Here is an 18565-nt window from a genome sequence, read left to right on the forward strand (position 1 = left end):
TATGTATGTCTGTATATATATATATATATATATATATATATATATATATATATATATATATATATATATATATATATATATATGAGCAATATCACACTCGTAGCAGTGAGATATGGCACTGGTAGGAAGCGTGCGTTGGCCTTAGCGTCCCACCAGTGCTCATATAGAGCCATATCTCACTGCTGCGAGTGTGACATTGCATTTATACAACAGTTTGACGGCACAATCGTTTATATAAATAAGAAAATCAGACACAGAGAGTCTAAAAAACCCATTTTATTAGGAACTACTTTCTTCTGCCATTCATTCACTTCTGCAGCTGACATCAAAACAGCAGAAGCTGTTACTAATTCACCAAAACAGCTGATTTTGCTCAAACTTTAAGATTATAAGGCTGAATGTGACATGAAATGCCATCCATCTACAGAGATATCTTCTTACAGTGTTACAGTCTACAGTATTTCTCTGTTGCAATCGAGATATCACAATAATTTACCCCGAAAAAAGCAACGCAATCACTACCAGACTGCTGTGGTGTTTGCGAAAAGGAAAAATGCTTAACACATGCTGACATGTTTTCTTTCTTTTTGCCAACACACATTCCTGATTTGCAAGCAAATCGGCATAAATACAGCACAACAACATACAACATACTCTAGAAATCCGAGAGAACACTGCTGAGAACGGGGACAGGATGCAGCGGGTTTCGAGCAGCCGCTGCAATCAGGTACTGTACCAAAGTTGGCGACCCGGGGGTGTTTACAAACTGTACCAAAGAGGGGGGTGGGTGAAATTACGTGAGTTTTCCGGAAGAAATAAAAAACGGGATGGTTGCGGGAGACTGGTCTGAAATACGAGATACTCCCAAGAAAAACGGGATGTTGACAGGTATGCTTACCAGTTTAATAATGATTTGACCAACTATATTTAGAAATCAGACTGTTATATCTTCTAAGCGTAAGGGCTTATTATGCGGTTCTGTTGCCATCTTGTGGATAGAAAACTAATGGCTAAAAGCTAATGGCTGCCGACGAGCTCTCTCAGAAAATATTTTAAAATAGGCATTATTCTTACAAATAAACTGCATAGTTGCAATCTAAACAACTACATTCTAGACTAAAAAAGCCTCAAAAGTACATTTTGTTGTCTAACAGTAGTAATATTTGGCAGATTGTAGTGTCTATCTGCTTGTTGCTGGCTGTATGTGGGCGGAGTAATACACAAAGGGTAAAGAGGCTGTACGGGTGCTGATATTACTTAAATATCCCACAGCTGTCAGCCAATCAGATTCGAGAACCAGACATAACTGTTGTGTGTGTGTGTGTGTGTGTGTGTGTGTGTGTGTGTGTGTGTATATTTATATATATATATATATATATATATATATATATATATATTTATATATATATATATATATATATATATATATATATATATATATATATATATATATATATATATTTATATATATTTATATATATATATAAATATATATATATATATATATATATGTATACATATATATATATATATATATATATGTATATATATATATATATATATATATATATATATATATATATATTTATATATATATATATATATATATATATATATATATATATATATATATATATATATACATACACACACACACACACACACACACACACACATATATATATATATATTCATTCATTTACACAAACTCACCTTGTAGCTCAGGTAGGTCAGTAACATGGCCTCCATAAAACTGATGGATGCTACAATCACCTGAAGAAAAGCATGACTTTATAAATATCATTTAGACAGTTTATTATACAGAAGATATGCACAGTACTGAACTTCTCAACCAAACCTGAGCAGTGCAACTGCCCCAATAAGGCAGAAATGCCATAAAAATAGTTGGCTGGGGACATCTGCTGGTCAAAATGTGTCAACGCAACTCAAAGGCATACTTTTAATACAGATGAAAAGAGGTTAAGCATCAAATATTGTAATTTCCAAAAATTGTAAAAGATGTAATTGCTTACTAATCAAACTTTTTATTATGTTTTCAGTGTTTTGAGGGATATTGAGTGGTTCTCAACGACATTTGTGATATTAAACTCTTTGCTTTTCTGCACCTATTAATGAAAAACCATGAAAGACTGCACAGATTTTTTTTATTTTACTGTTTGACTTCCATGTGCAAGCCAGTGTATAATAAAATACAAACTATGCATTTAGTTGTACAGACATCTACAAACACCTTTTTTAAAGAAACATGTTTTGTGAACACTTACACTCTCTGTTAGTGCTCTAGATCTGCGATGAATTCATATTTTGGCGCAATCATGCATTCACAATGGTATGAACCATTATAGGGGGGGTTTAAATGTATATTGAAGATATCTATTATTTTAATTATTAATATTATTTAAGATACAGATTAGAGCAAACTATGTCTTAACTATTAAAGGGCAGACCCACCCATGCATCTTGTTTAATGTCCTATTGGGATCAACAAATAATAACTTGACTTCTAGTTGATCATTTGGTTTCAGAAGTGGCGTATAAGAAAAGCAAAAAACTCTAGATTACACTTATTTTACCTAAATAAAGCATGAACATGCCTGGGTTTTTGATTAAAACAGTAAGATCTGACTTTGTGTAACAGAGGCCAGCTAGTGTGTGCTGTGCAGGTAAACCTCACTCCGCTGACTTCTAAAGGTGCTCTAGCGACAGTCACAAGAGGCCATGCTCTTTAGCCTCCTTGTTAGAGCAGCCGACTTCCATACAGAGAGTCGCCAGAGTCGCCAGTTCGATCCCAGCTCGGTTGGGCAGCGTAGGACTGGCAGGGTTAGATTTGCTTAGACAAAAGTTTTGTAACTGATCAGAAATAATGTTCAGTATAGAATACTAAGTCATGCTGCAGTGGAAACAGAATGAATATTGTGTCTGACTCCATCATGAGCTTGGAGGACTGCGTCCATACATCTCTCCAATGATTCAAATCACTGATTAATAAAGTCATCTGGAATGGCAAAGAAAGCGTTCCTGCAGGACTCCCAGAGTTCATCAAGATTCATCTTTAATGCCTCCTCCTTTATCTTACCCCAGACATGCTCAATAATGTTCATGTCTGGTGACTGGGCTGGCCAATCCTGGAGCACTTTGACCTTCTTTGCTTTCAGGAATTTTGTTGTGGAGGCTAAAGTATGAGAAGGAGCGCTATCCTGCTGAAGAATTTGCCCTCTCCTGTGGTTTGTAATGTGTTGGGCAGCACAAATGTCTTGATACCTCAGGCTGTTGATGTTGCCATTCACTCTGCAGATCTCTCACACTCCCCATACTGATTGTGATCCCAAACCATGACTTTTCCTTCACCAAACTTAACTGATTTCTATGAGAATCTTGACTCCATGCGGGTTCCAGTAGGTCTTCTGCAGTATTGTGATGATAAATCCATCTTCTGCCACTTTTCCAAATGATTACCTAGAAGTCAACTTATTACTTGCTCTTAAAACTAGGATTGACGACAAGACTTTTGTCAGGTAGTGTATATAATTATTATTAAAAACTTATTTCTAACCATATAAACATTATTTAAATAGTTTATAATTTATTTGTATAGTTTATAAGTTAGTTCTTTATTATTTACTACAACTTAATTTGTTAAGCTGCTTTGACACAATCTACACTGTACAAAGTGCTATAGAAATAATTTATATAGAAATCTATTTATATATATTGATTCAATGACAAATCCCATGACTTCCTCCAAACCGTGAATTCAAACCAAAAGACTCATAAATGTTGCAGAGCTTCATGAAGACTAAAGAAAGGCCGCTGCTTGATAAATACATGGCTGATTTTTCCTTTGACTCACCTGAATGGCCCACACCGGTACCTTTCTGTCCACCCAGAATATCAGCTCCCTGAGAGAACGAAACAGATGAAATCAGGCTGGAAACACATCTGACGACAGTGAAAATAAACTGCACATTGCTGCCGTTGTTTTGTCTCACCAGTTGATGTCGTTCTGTGAGCTGCAGTTCACACTGTAAGAGAAGAGGTTTAGTTCAATTAATGTACATCGATATACAGCTGAAGTCAGAATCATCAGCCAAAACACAAAATGTATGATTACAGTTAAACCACTGAATTAACCTGGACAGTTTTGAATGTTTTGGTTCCTATTCTGGATGGACCATTGCTGTATATAGAGGGACAGAGAGCTCTCTTATTCCATCTAAGATATCTTAAGTTGTAGGGTGTAATTAATGATTGAACTTTTTTAGGTGAACTAACCCTTTAAAACTTCTTTTAAACAAGGAAAATCCCCTACATATTAGATGGTCTGCAGGAAAGTAAATTAACTTCTGATTATATGGTTGAACTATCACATTAAATCACAGTTCTGACCATGTGTGGCGAAGCTGGGCTGGATTGTCCGTCATCACCCGTATGATGTAGAGAACACATGTCAAAAGCTTCAGGCAGAAGTTGAATATTCGGATCCTTAAACCTGAAGGCAAAAGTCACAAAACATGCACTGAGAGACTAGAAAGTGGGCTAAATTGAAGGTTTGAGGTAATCTGACTTACTGGATCTCTGGTTTTTGATGAAAAAAAGTTTAAGTCTCTCTTTAAATGTGTTCTCGTCCACATAAAACTCCACATGAACCCTACAGGGGAAAAAAAAACATGAGTGGAGTTGATGAAAAAAAAAAACACTGTCAATCAACATGTAAGATCAATTTTATATAATTTTAACTTTATATACCTCTTTAAAAAAGCAATTTGTTACTAGTTACTCTTCATAAATAGTAACTGTTAATAATTACTAGTTACTTTTTATAAATAGTAACTGTTAAAAGTTACCAGTTACTCTTCAAAACAGTAACTGTTAATAGTTACTCTTCATAAATAGTAACTGTTAATAGTTACTCTTCATAAATAGTAACTGTTAATAGTTACTCTTCATAAATAGTATCTTTTAATAGTTACTAGTTACTCTTCATAAATAGTAACTGTTACTAGTTACTCTTCATAAATAGTAACTGTTAATAGTAACTAGTTCCTCTTTATAAATAGTAACTGTTAATAGTTACTAGTTGCTCTTCATAATAGTAACTGTTAATAGTTACTCTTCATAAATAGTAACTGTTACTAGTTACTCTTCATAATAGTAACTGTTAATAGTTACTAGTTACTCTTCATATGTAGTAACTGTTAATAGTTACTCTTCATAAATAGTAACTGTTAATAGTTACTCTTCATAAATAGTATCTTTTAATAGTTACTAGTTACTCTTCATAAATAGTAACTGTTACTAGTTACTCTTCATAAATAGTAACTGTTAATAGTAACTAGTTCCTCTTTATAAATAGTAACTGTTAATAGTTACTAGTTGCTCTTCATAATAGTAACTGTTAATAGTTACTCTTCATAAATAGTAACTGTTACTAGTTACTCTTCATAATAGTAACTGTTAATAGTTACTAGTTACTCTTCATAAATAGTAACTGTTAAGAGTTACTAGTTACTTTTCATAAATAGTAACTGTTAAGAGTTACTAGTTGCTCTTCATAATAGTAACTGTTAATAGGTACTCTTCATAAATAGTAACTTTAAATAGTTACTTGTTACTCTTCAAAATAGTAACTGTTACTAGTTACTCTTCATATGTAGTAACTGTTGATAGTTACTCTTCATAATAGTAACTGTTAATAGGTACTCTTCATAATAGTAACTGTTAATAGTTACTAGTTCCTCTTCATAAAGAGTAACTGTTAATAGTTACTCTTCATAAATAGTAACTGTCAATAGTTACTAGTTACTCTTCATAAAGAGTAACTGTAAATAGTTACTAGTTACTCTTCATAAATAGTAACTGTCAATAGTTACTAGTTACTCTTCACAAATAGTAACTGTTAATAGTTACTAGTTACTCTTCATAAATAGTAACTGTTAATAGCTACTCTTCATAAATAGTAACTGTTAATAGTTACTAGTTCCTCTTTATAAATAGTAACTGTTAATAGTTACTAGTTCCTCTTTATAAATAGTAACTGTTAATGGTTACTCTTCATAAATAGTAACTGTTAAGAGTTACTAGTTGCTCTTCATAATAGTAAGTGTTAATAGTTACTCTTCATAATAGTACTTTAAATAGTTACTTGTTACTCTTCAAAATAGTAATTGTTACTATCTACTCTTCATAAATAGTAACTGTTGATAGTTACTCTTCATAATAGTAACTGTTAATAGGTACTCTTCATAATAGTAACTGTTAATAGTTACTCTTCATAATAGTAACTGTTAATAGTTACTAGTTCCTCTTCATAAAGAGTATCTGTTAATAGTTACTAGTTATTCTTCATAAATAGTAACTGTTAATAGTTAATCTTCATAAATAGTAACTGTCAATAGTTACTAGTTCCTCTTCATAAAGAGTAACTGTTAATAGTTACTAGTTATTCTTCATAAATAGTAACTGTCAATAGTTACTAGTTACTCTTCATAAATAGCAACTGTTAATAGTTACTAGTTGCTTTTTATAAATTGTAACTGTTAACAGTTACTAGTTACTCTTCACAAATAGTAACTGTTAATAGTTACTAGTTACTCTTCATAATAGTAACTGTTAATAGTTACTAGTTCCTCTTTATAAATAGTAATTGTTAATAGTTACTAGTTCCTCTTTATAAATAGTAACTGTTAATAGTTACTAGTTCCTCTTTATAAATAGTAACTGTTAATAGTTACTAGTTGCTCTTCATAATAGTAACTGTTAATAGTTACTCTTCATAAATAGTAACTGTTAATAGTTACTCTTCATTACGCTTCATAAATAGTAACTGTTAATAGTTACGCTTCATAAATAGTAACTTTTAATAGTTACTTGTTACTCTTCATAATAGTAACTGTTAATAGTAACTAGTTCCTCTTCATAAATAGTAACTGTTAATAGTTACTAGTTGCTCTTCATAATAGTAAGTGTTAATAGTTATTAGTTACTTTTCATAAATAGTTACTGAGTCAGTAATTGGAAAATAGCTCCTTTGATTTTGGTAAATATCTAGAAAATTTTTGAAGCATCTTTCCTGGTAAATTCAAAAAAGCGCTGTTCACACAGGTAAGGACGTTCTGGAATTTTTCCGGAAAGGACTATTCACATATCCATTCCAAAATACCGGTAAATTCTGACATCATTAACCAGAAATGAGATCTAAACGGCAGCAGTTGTATTTGTAAACATAAAGGGGGTCAGGCTTTTGTTGATGCTTTCACTTTTATTTAAAATTTTAGCATTTATGCAGCTGCTTTTGTCTTAGAGACAACCAAAGGCAGAAACACGAATCGCAGCTAAATGTTTTGACTACATCACAAATCCTGTGGATGGATAAGTATTGTGAACAACTTCGATGAAAACATATGGAAGAATACTTTCACATGTCGAGATGTTTATAATATGTGCCTGTGCTGGCGCTCACTGGAGCATGCATCAAGCAACAGAAGCAGAGCTTGAAGGTAAACAAACAGCACCTTATCATAAGCATTTTATCGATAATTTTTTACACAGTTGAGTTAGCATTAAAAAGGAACATAGAAACGTTATCTGACTAACATCTAGCAGCTAAACGTGTCTGAAAAAAAATTCCAAGGCTTTTTCTTTTTTAAATAAATAGCGTGGATGTGAATGCGTCTGAAGGTTCTGATTGGCTGTAGTAGACGTCAGCGTGTTGTAAACATGAAACATCAGCTGGCTTGGTAAGGACTAAAATCAGTGACATTCTTGATATAAGGCAACAGTGCTAACCATAGGCCACAGTGTCATCAAATCTAAAAACGGAGGAGGAGTAGGGGTGGAAAGGGGGATTCTTCAAAACAAAGATGACTGTGGCTTAGGAATCGTCTGATTAGTGAATCATAAATTGGATAATGCGGGGCCGGCTGCAAGCAAATATAAGCACGTGATCCTCTCAAAATTAGCTTACAAATAAACTTCACTTAAAATATATTTGGTCACACTTTACAATAATGTTTCATTAGTTCATGTATTAACTAACATGAACTATAAACAATACCTGTACAGCATTCATTAATCATAGTGTAACATTTACTAATGCATTATTACAATCCACATTCATGCTTGTTTCCATTAGTTAATTCCCTGGGAGTTAACTTGAACAGATGTATTTTCATTAACTAATGATAAGTAACATTGACAAATACTGTAATAAATGTATTGTTCATTGTTTGTTCATGTAAATAGCAAATGTATCAACTAATGCAACATTATTGTAAAGTGTTATAAAGTAAAAAAAAACAAAACAAAAAAACGCAGGGTTCCATACAATTCATTCACGTTGTCCCAACACAAATCGATTAAGTTAACTTAACACTTAACAAATTTATGTGGATTGAACATAAAAAAATTTAATTGTCCCAATGAAATGTCAAGAATTGTGTTGAGGGTGTGTGAATGGTCACCTAAAAATGACTCCTGGGGTCTGTTCTTCCTATGTTGATTACTCAGTTAGCTGGATTTGGTTATTGACGATTTGACACGTGTTGTAAACACTATCAATATTAATCAGATGATGTCATTACACTGCAGTGCCGTCAACCAATCGTTGCTTTTCTGATCATGATTTCGAGGATTGATAGATCTGTCCTTCACAACACATGCAGCGATCTCAGATCAGTTTATCCAGACATTTTAATCTGATTTGTGAACTTGTCTGAAGAACCAAATTAGCCAGCGATCAGTTATGAAGATCCAGAATCTGCCAAATCATCTTAGATAATTTAAGCGAGTTATGAAGAACAAACCCCTGGTTCCAGAATATTTTAAACGCACAAGCAAAAGGATTAATAACAGAAGTAAAGCAGCGGTGTTATAGTTACTTTGCACTTTGCAAGACTATAAACTAAAGTTTTTGTTCACTCGCCTTTTTTGATCATTAATTTTTCCATCTGTTGTCATGTATAGCTGCACTACAAAAAAACTATTCTTTCTCTTTTTCTTTCTTTCTTTCTTTCTCTTTCTTTCTTTCTTTCTTTCTTTCTTTCTTTCTTGTCTCGTTTTCAGTCCAAATACGTAAAAAATCTTAAATCAAGAACAGACAAAAAAAAATGGCATGAGAACATTAAGTGATGCTTAAATTCAGTTTGAGATTATATCTTATTAAAAATGTTTTTCTTACCCCATTGGCAAATAATTTTGCAAATAATTTTGCTTGTTTTAAGCCAATAATCACTTGTTTTCTGAAAAAAACACACCTCAAAATAAGACATAATTTCTTATGCTACTTCATGTGTCTAGTATGTATCTTGATTTAGGATTTTTTTAGATATTTGGATTGAAAACAGGACAAACTACTTAGTTAGTTGTCTTATTTTAATATTATTATTATTATTATGACAGCTCAGGTAGGGCGAGTAGATAGTGGTGCAGTAGATAGTGCTGTCACCTCACAGCAAGAAGGTCGCTGGTTCGAACCTCTTGTTCGAAAGTTGCCGTTTCTGCGTGGAGTTTGCATGTTCTCCCTGCCTTCGCGTGGGTTTCCTCCGGGTGCTCCGGTTTCCCCCACAGTCCAAAGACATGTGGTACAGGTGAATTGGGTAGGTTAAATTGTCCGTAGTGTATGAGTGTGTGTGTGAATGTGTGTATGGATGTTTCCCAGAGATGGGTTTCGGCTGGAAGGGCATCCACTGGGTAAAAACTTGCTGGATAAATTGGCGGTTCATTCCGCTGTGGCGACCCCGGATAAATAAAGGGACTAAGCCGACAAGAAAATGAATGAATAAATCAATGAATGAATGACAGCTCAGGGATAAGCTTTTTTTGAATATAGGGTTGGAGTTGAATGCTTTTCTTGTTTTACTATTTATCCGATTAATCGATGAAATAATCAACAGATTAATTGATTATTAAAATAATCGTTAGTTGCAGCCCAAGATTAGATGTATGCATGCTTGACAGCTGTACTGCGTTCACCAAATATGATTTGATTGCATTGTAATAATGTGCACCTTTTGGAAACGTGCTTTGGAACATTAATCACCATGAAAAGTACTTCACAAACAAACCTGAACTGAATTACATCTTAATGATGATCAAATGCATTCATGTTATGCATGAAATCCTGAATGTACCTGATTACGATGCATTAATTATGTTATATAATGCCATTAGAAATGCTGAAATCCCTACATGTGGCAGAATGTGTCATATTTCCTGTGGGTGTGTAACTGATCAGTGATGTTTTGTGGCATAAGGACTCTTTTATTTCCTCGGTCGAGCACCGTGTTTCACTTTGTTTACATAGTTCAGCGCTAAGAGCAGATCTCTACATCACAATCCCAAACTGGAGATGCGAAGTGTCCGCCAGTTCCCATGGAGACCACAGGACCGGAGGCTTTATGAGCCATCATAAAGTGAGACGGAGCCATTAACATTACGACCCCTGGTATAAAGTACTGTCTGAAAAATACCATGTTTCATGGGGGTTTGTATGTAGCATGCTTTACATAAAATCGGAAATTGAAATTAAAGGGAGAGTTCACCCAAAAATGGAAACTCTGTCATCATTTGCTCATCCTTTACTTGTTTAAGAATTGTTTTTCTTGCTGAATATTTTGAAGAATATTGAAAACTTTGATTACCCTAGTATTTTTTTTACAACTATGGATGTCAACGAATACCAGATTTTGCAGCATTCTTCAAAACATCATCTTTTGTGTTCAACAGAAAGAAGGAAATCATAAAAGGATCCACTTAAGAGTAAGTAAACATTGAGTACATCTTCCTTTTTAAGTGAACAATCCCTTTAACGACCAAAAAAAAAATTGAACTGACAATTGAATTGACAACTGAAAAAGTATGTTATTAGCAACACCTCCAAAAGCACTACAATAAAATTCGACAAAAAAGCGGCAAAAAAGTCCACTTGACGGAACATTTCCAGGTATTCAGTCATGCACAAGACTGCAGGGACTTTCCTACCTCTGCCCAGCATCACTACCGAAAGAGTCCAGCCTCCAGTTGACCAGAGCCGGGTTAACCCAGGATGGCACTGCATTCTTCTGTTCCATAACAGAGAAAACCCAGAGGCTTTCTAGCCGAGGATGTGCTGAGATCTGAGCTGAGAGGATTGTTATGGAAGTACATAATCTACAGCGGCGCGGTTCAAAATAACCCGCCCACACGCTCTTGATTGCAGGCGCGCAAGCGTGCGCTTTGCTGGCAGGGTTTCGCTCAGTCTCTCCCTCTCTTTCTGTCGTGTGCATTAGAATTTAAATGCACTTTAATTGTTTATTAGTTTTGCAAGCATATCACTTTCAAATACTGACCTAATTAGCTTGTCTATGACAGCTGCAAAGCATGACAAACCTACCAATATACGTGCATTCTGTTAATAAATAAAGCTAATTAAACAAATGTTTTTATTGCTTAGTGAATGACAGTCGTCATAGCAACATGCCTCAAGCGATGCTGTTCTTCGGTTTGATGATATATCATAATGTGTTTGTTTACAGAGAACTGTGAATGAAGAAGCCACAAACTCACTAAAAGATCATTAAAATATTTCAGGCAAATGAGCAATTTGTACTTGCTTTCTACCTTTCCGCAGCGCCCACCCTCTCTCTCTCTCTCTCTCTCCCTCCTGTTCTCAGGAAATTACAGATAATAACCTGCTCAAGAGGCTATTTCTGTCGATCTGGAGAGATGTGGCTGTGTGCCCACACACATACACAAGACTTTTTCTTAAGATTCAAGGTTTGCCAGAATCAAATAGCCCAGGAAATACTTGTTTGCTCGTTCGTGGGTTTACAGAAGCAATGCGACTGCATGATTTTCAAACTGCATATTTGGATTCTTTGTGGTGCTTCAGCAGAATTGCAGTGACATTTCCCATTGTGTTTGGTCAATAGAGTTGCGATGTTTGACAAAAACTGAAGTCAGTTTCAATCAAGTACATTATTGGTCAATGCGGTGATTAGAGCACAACCGACGGTACCAGAAGTAAAAACCCACCTGTCTGTATCAATTCAATGGGTTTTCAAACAGTCATGTTTAACAGCTGTTTTATCAACAACTTTCAAACGTGTTACGTTAAAGGTGCTGTATGTAAGTTCTTGACATAATATGCTTGCAGATATTTAAACGGTCATGACACCCCCCACTTTCGGTTCAGGTCTACCACAGCATTTTCAAAGCAAATATTCCCAAGAAGCTGTGGTTTACTGTGAATTTCTAACAGCTGAGGGGTGTTGTTAGGCATAATATAGAGCCTTATAAATGTTTTATAAATTCACTGCAAATCCCAGCTTCACAGGCTTATTGCTTTTTTGATCGGTTATTCCATTTACGGAAACAGTTTTTACAAAATACTGATAGCAGAACAGTCGTCAACAGCCACAGCTTTTACAACATACTCATTCATTTTCTTTTGGGCTTTATTGATCAGGGGTCACCACAGCGGAATGAACTGCCACCTTTTGCAGCATATGTTTTACGCAGTGGATGCCCTTCCAGCTGTAACCCATCACTGGGAAACATTCATACGAACTCATTCACACACATACACTACAGACAATTTAGCTTATTGAATTCCCCATAGCGCATGTTGCATGCAAACTCCACACAGAAACGCCAACTGACCCAGCCGAGGCTCGAACCAGTGACCTTGCTGTGAGGCGAACGTGCTACCCACTCTGCAGCCACAACAGACTCAACCAATTAGAAATAATCATTTCAGAAATCGTTATATTTCTCCATCGTTATATTTCTTCATCGTTATATTTCTCCATCGTTATATTTCTCCATCGTTTTTTATACAGCTGTGTCATTCGCTGTGTTACATCTGCATGCGTTTTTTCACTTATTATTAGAGCTGTTTACTGATACTTATTTGCTTAAAGTGTAGTATTGTTATATTGTGATTATTGTAGCTGGATTAATTCACGGCTTTATACAACTTTAACTTAGACTGTTTAAAATCCTTATGGAAAACTATTTTTATACTTTAATAAAAATGAAGCCTAATTATTTTGCTCACACCGTGTTGGCTGGTTAAGGAAAGGTTTCCTCTATCAGTAGCTATGTTTCCATCCAAAAATGCGAATGAACTCTATGCGCAAAACTGGTTTATCGCATAAAAGATGTGTGAATAAAGCGGCATTTCCATCCAACGAGCCAAAGCGAACAAAGTCGTCATTTCCTGATTAACTGACGCCAAATATCAACATTAAAAACTGAATATGCTGCAGTAGGAGAAGCTGCGTCAATCTTTTCTTTATCTAATAAATGACTTGCGCCTTAGAAGGCAATCCTGACATGGAGTGAACACGCGGTGGCGTTTGAAAGGTGTCAGATGCGGAGCACAGACGCTCTTGATTCTGGAGGTCATTGATAATATAATACCACTAATATTTAGAAAGACCAAAGCAACAGTTCAGGTGGTTTAAGGCGTGCTCAGCCTGCTGGTTTGTCCATTTACACACATTTTTATTATCACATGATCTCTTATCACACAATCACATGACCTTTTTTAATGCGCATACTAAAATTTGTGCGGTAAAAGTGTTTCCATCGTAGTTTATGCGCATCTTTTTTTATCAAATAAAAAGTTTATTCTACTCTGTTATGCGCATACGTTTTTTATGCACATTTTCAAAATGTATGCGCATCATGGTGTATCCATCAACCGTTTTTTATGCACCTAAGCAAAATGCGCATAAAAATAGGTGGATGGAAACATAGCTAGTGTAATAGGAATCCTCTCATTGTACACAAACAGAATGTGAGCCATGCTAAACAATCTAATTACACTTCAATTTATTTACAGTGATGTTTTACATCATTTGTTGGTAAGCCATTTATCTTATGAGGGCTTTCAGAGTTGATTTTTCTAATAACATTGCTCATAAACATTACTAAGCAGACTTAGGCTCCAAATAACATCATTGGCATCATCATCCAAAAGATGGCAGCAGCCATACCTGGATATTTTGGCTTAATTTTTCTACAGTGGAAAGTAGTGGAGACTTTTTTCTGGTCTATGTTCATTTCAAACCATTAGACCTAACTCAGAGTCTAGTTATCTGTTTGGTAATTATGGTAATTTCACCATAAAATAACTTCTTTTTAAGTTAGCAACTAAGACGAAAGTGTGTGTAATCAGTCAGACGATTAACACAGTATCTATTATCAATATTTTGGCCATATTTGGCAGAAAACTGAAAAAAATATTATTTCAGTTGATCTGTTGTTATTCATTCATTTTCCTTTGGCTTAGTCTCTTATTTATAAGGGGATGCCACAGCAGAATGAACCGTCAACTATTCCAGCATATATTTATACAGGGGATGCCCTTCCAGCCACAACCCAGTATAAACATATATTTGGAAGTCAATGGTTATTGTCAATGTAACCCCGCCGGTCCTACACCACCCAACCCGCTCTGAGCTGGTATCGATCAGGCGACCTTCCGCATGGGAGTCAGTTGCTTTACCAAGGAGGCTAAAGACCATGCCTCTAGCTTCTGTTGCTAGAGCACCTTTAGAGGTCAGAGGACTGAGGTTTACCTGCACAGCACTTACTAGCTGGCCTCCGTTACACATACAGTCTCTCATTCTCACAAGAACTCGTACACTATGAGTAATTTAGTTCATCCAATTCACCTATAGCGCATGTTCTTGGACTGTGAGGGAAACTAGAGCACCCGGAGGAAACCCACGCACGAGAGAACATGCAAACTCCACACAGATATGCCAACTGGCCCAGCCGGGACTCCAACCAGCGGCCTACTTGCTGTGAGGCAACAAGATAACCACTGAGCCACCTTGTCGCCCCAATCTGTTTTGTTGTTTTTTTTGGATGCAGTTCAGTTGGAGTAAGTGACAAAACTGAGCAACATAACACATGATCACTTAAACATGTACCTGTCATCATAAAATGTCTGGTCTCCTAGTAACAGGTCTCGGAACCGGAAATAGGTTTGAAGGGAAGGAACCACAGATGTTCCAGTGGTCATCTCAAGGTCTTGCACATTTAAAACCACACCTCGGCTCCCACATCTCGGACTAACATTGAGAGAAGAGACACAGAGGCTATATAAAATTTTGGAAGCAAACTATATTCTTAACAGAATAATTCACACAAAATATTAAATTCTGTCATCAATTACTCCCCTTTTACTTGTTTCAAACCTTTATACATGTCTTACTTGCGTTAAACACATAATAAGATATTTTGAATGAAGATGAAAACCTGTAACCATTGACTTCCATAGTATTTGTTTGGAAGACAATGGTTATTATCAATGGCTTTCTTCAAAATATCTTCTTTGGTGTTTAACAGAAGAAATGCTAAATGTTTAGAATGACTTGAGGATGAGTAAATAGGGGAGCACGGGGCACAAAGTAATGCGGGGTTAAATGTAACACCGAGTTTTTAGGTATTTGCTCAGGGTTAACTATGGCATGTCGCCGAGGTTTTCACCACAGCGTCAGCAGACATCTTCCTGAAAAATATTGAAAAATTTCAGTAAAATTTGGATGAGAAACACAGGAGAAACCATTTTTGCAGCATAAAAGTATTTTTTATTGTACTCTATATTTTTTATTTTTAAAAAATCTCTGAAAGTATGAACAAAGTCTTATATTGCTGTGATCACTGCCTTCTAGGCTAAAAGATGGAACAATTTTGAAAAATGCTAAACACATACAGTAGCCCCTTTCACACAGTGATACCCGTAAATATCTGGAATATTTCCGGAACGACTTTACCGGTATATTCAAAAAAGCGCTGTTCACACAGGCGAGGACGTTACGGAAATTTTTCGGAAAAGAGCATTCACACATCTATTCCAAAATACCGGTAAATTCTGACATCATTCACCACAAATGAGCTTTAAACGGCTGCGCTTGTATTTGTAAACATTTGACTACATTACAAACTCTGTGGATGATCAACATTGTGAACAACTTTCGCAGGATCACTTTCGCATGTCGAGATGTTCATAATATGTGCGTGTGCAGGCGCTCACAGGCTGTTTCACAGGCACACGCAAAGCTTGAAGGTAAACAAACAACGGCTTATCATAAGCATCTCATCGATGATTATTTACACAGTTGGCATTAAGATGAACATATAAACGTGATCTGACAGCCTGATCTCACGAGAAAACGTAAGTATTTTACGTTTTGCCAGTTTAGTGGCTAATTCGTACAAATTCGTATGAGTTCAGTCGTACGAAATGGTACGATTTTAAAAAGGAGGCGTGGCACCTGACCCCACCCCTAACCCCAACCGTCATTGGGGGATAAGCAAATCGTACTAAATTGTACGAATTAGATCGTACGAATTCATACGAATTAGCCACTAAATGAAAAAATTTACGAATTGCCGTGAGATTGTGTTGGATCTGACTAACTTCTAGCAGAAATATTCAAAGGCTTTTATTCTCACAAACCGCCCAGACGTAAATGCGTCTGACTGTTCTGATTGGCTAAAGCAGACGTCTCACGTCAGCACGTTCTAGACGTGCACGCTCTTATTACGGTAATCTTCCTTCTGCATTCACACAGCGCAGCATTCCGGCAAATTGCCGGTAATGTTACAACTTCTCTTTCCGGAAAATAGCCAGAACGAATTTACCGTTATTTTCAAAAAGTACCTGTTCACACATACACACCTTTCCGGAAAATTGCTGGCAATTTTCCGGAAAGGTCTGTATGTGTGAAAGGGGCTAGTGACCGCTAGCCAGTTCTGAGAAAAACATGATACAAGCGGGGTTAGTTGTAACAGGGTGTTACATTTAAACCACACAATGTTGGATGCCAGTTAAACCAACTCAACAATTTTTTGAATTTTGAGTGTAATGTTGAGAACTTTTTAAATAGAAATGTTTTTTAATAGAAAATATTTTTTTTAAATAGAAAAAAAATATTATATTGCTAATAATGCAAATAAATGCATTGTATAATAATGGATAAATGGATAATAATGCAAATAGATTCAAATGTGTTTATCTAATAAACAAATAAATACATAAACATACTGTGTTATGTAGAATAAAAAAGAAATGAGCCAATTACTTAGGAAATATAGCTACTATTTAAAGTAAACAGAAATTAAATTAACTGTGTGAAATCTGCCTTTTTAAGCATGTGTTACAACTAACCCTCTGACTGTTACAACTTGCTCCACAGTTGGGGTAAAGAGTAGCATTTTTTACTCCAGGCACTTTTGGCAATACTGCACAGAAACCATAGGTCCGGCGATCACACTTTCAGTGCTCATTTGTAGAAGAGGCTTGTGTGTTGCTGGTAAAAAAAATATGGTTTGTCTAACCCCATTACTTGTTCATTATTTGACCAAAACTAAAAAGTGTTAATTTGAGCACCGCTCACCCCTAGTAAGTAAATTATAATTTTGGGGTAACCAAACCTTTAAGTGCCTGTCACTTTTTAAAGCATATAAGAAAGACTGACAAGACTAAAGTACTGCAGTGGAATATGGACAAACAACATTATTTGAAACACATAATGAAACTACTACACATCTTCCAGTTTGCTATTCGTGCTGTCATTAAATAAGCTGTTCTAACTTGAAGACAACTGTGCGCGCACACATTACCTCAAGCGGGTGCGCGTGCTCCCATCATCGTATTCAAAAGTGTGGTTTGTGTAGCACGCGCCGCTCATCTCTTTAAACGTCACTCCCCCTGTTTCTTCCTCACGAGCCAGAGCGTCAGACATCGCGCGCTTTTTCCGATTTGAAAAAAAAAGTCCGTTATTCAGTTAACGGTCGAGGAGTCCACAGGAACTTTCTGAGGTAAAAACTTTGAAGATAAAAATAGGTTATCCAAAAAATATCCGCGTTACCAACTATGAAAAAAACTGCTCTGACATTTAATCAAGCTTCACATGAACTTTGTTTTAGCTGATTAAAAAAAAAGCATTCCTGTGGCGCACACCGGAGTCTGTCAACTTCTACATCAACTAACATTAAGAGGTAAGATTGCAGTGGCATTTTAAAGTGTCAGACACAGCGCCGTGTGCTGGACAGCCTTGAACAGCATCTTATTCATCATGAATAATAACTATTACTCTGCAAAAAAATACACCAAGTATCTTTGTAGTTGCCAAGGCTACATCTATTCGCAGTAGCATAGCAACAGAGTTTTAGACTTCATTTCTTTGAACAGCTTTGAATGTTGTTCACCTGTAGTTATATAAGGACTTCCGTGGTCATAGGAAGTTTTATTTCCTATGCCCTAAATGGCAGAATGTCTTCAAGTTTACAAAGACTATTAACTAATATTGCTAATAACCACTTAAATCCATTTTTAAGCAAAAATTAGAATACTAGACATTACTACATTAGGACATACAGACAAATCATTTTGCTATTATGCATTTTATTCATTTACTTTGGATTGTTAACTGATAAGACTGAAAATAAATTTGATTAAAAAAATAGCAGCAGGAAACATTTAAACAATTTTTGACCACTTCATATGGCCTAATTTTGTTGTAAAAATTCTCTTTTGTAAGCTAATTTT

General features: G+C 35.5%; 2 protein-coding genes across 3 annotated transcripts in view; one reads left to right on the plus strand and one right to left on the minus strand.

The window, feature by feature from the left end:
• The window catches only part of kcnt1a (potassium sodium-activated channel subfamily T member 1a), a 59056-nt gene extending 40897 nt beyond the window's left edge, over window positions 1-18159 (minus strand). The window contains 7 exon segments of one of the 2 annotated variants that reach the window (NM_001442788.1): window positions 1714-1773; window positions 3872-3920; window positions 4011-4043; window positions 4408-4510; window positions 4590-4669; window positions 14940-15080; window positions 17638-18159. In NM_001442788.1, coding sequence (NP_001429717.1) covers window positions 1714-1773; window positions 3872-3920; window positions 4011-4043; window positions 4408-4510; window positions 4590-4669; window positions 14940-15080; window positions 17638-17759 — 588 coding nt within the window. In that variant the 5' untranslated portion in view covers window positions 17760-18159. 2 annotated transcript variants of the gene reach the window in all.
• Window positions 17676-18565, plus strand: part of b3galt9 (beta-1,3-galactosyltransferase 9) — a 28198-nt gene continuing 27308 nt past the window's right edge. Inside the window, exons 1-2 of the mRNA XM_087300568.1 lie at window positions 17676-17835; window positions 17944-18015. The gene's annotated coding sequence lies outside the window, so the exon portion shown is untranslated. The remainder of the gene's footprint in view (window positions 17836-17943; window positions 18016-18565) is intronic.

Source organism: Danio rerio, chromosome 21, assembly GCF_052040795.2.
Source record: "Danio rerio strain M-AB ecotype USA chromosome 21, GRCz13ab, whole genome shotgun sequence".
NCBI classification, from domain to species: domain Eukaryota; kingdom Metazoa; phylum Chordata; class Actinopteri; order Cypriniformes; family Danionidae; genus Danio; species Danio rerio.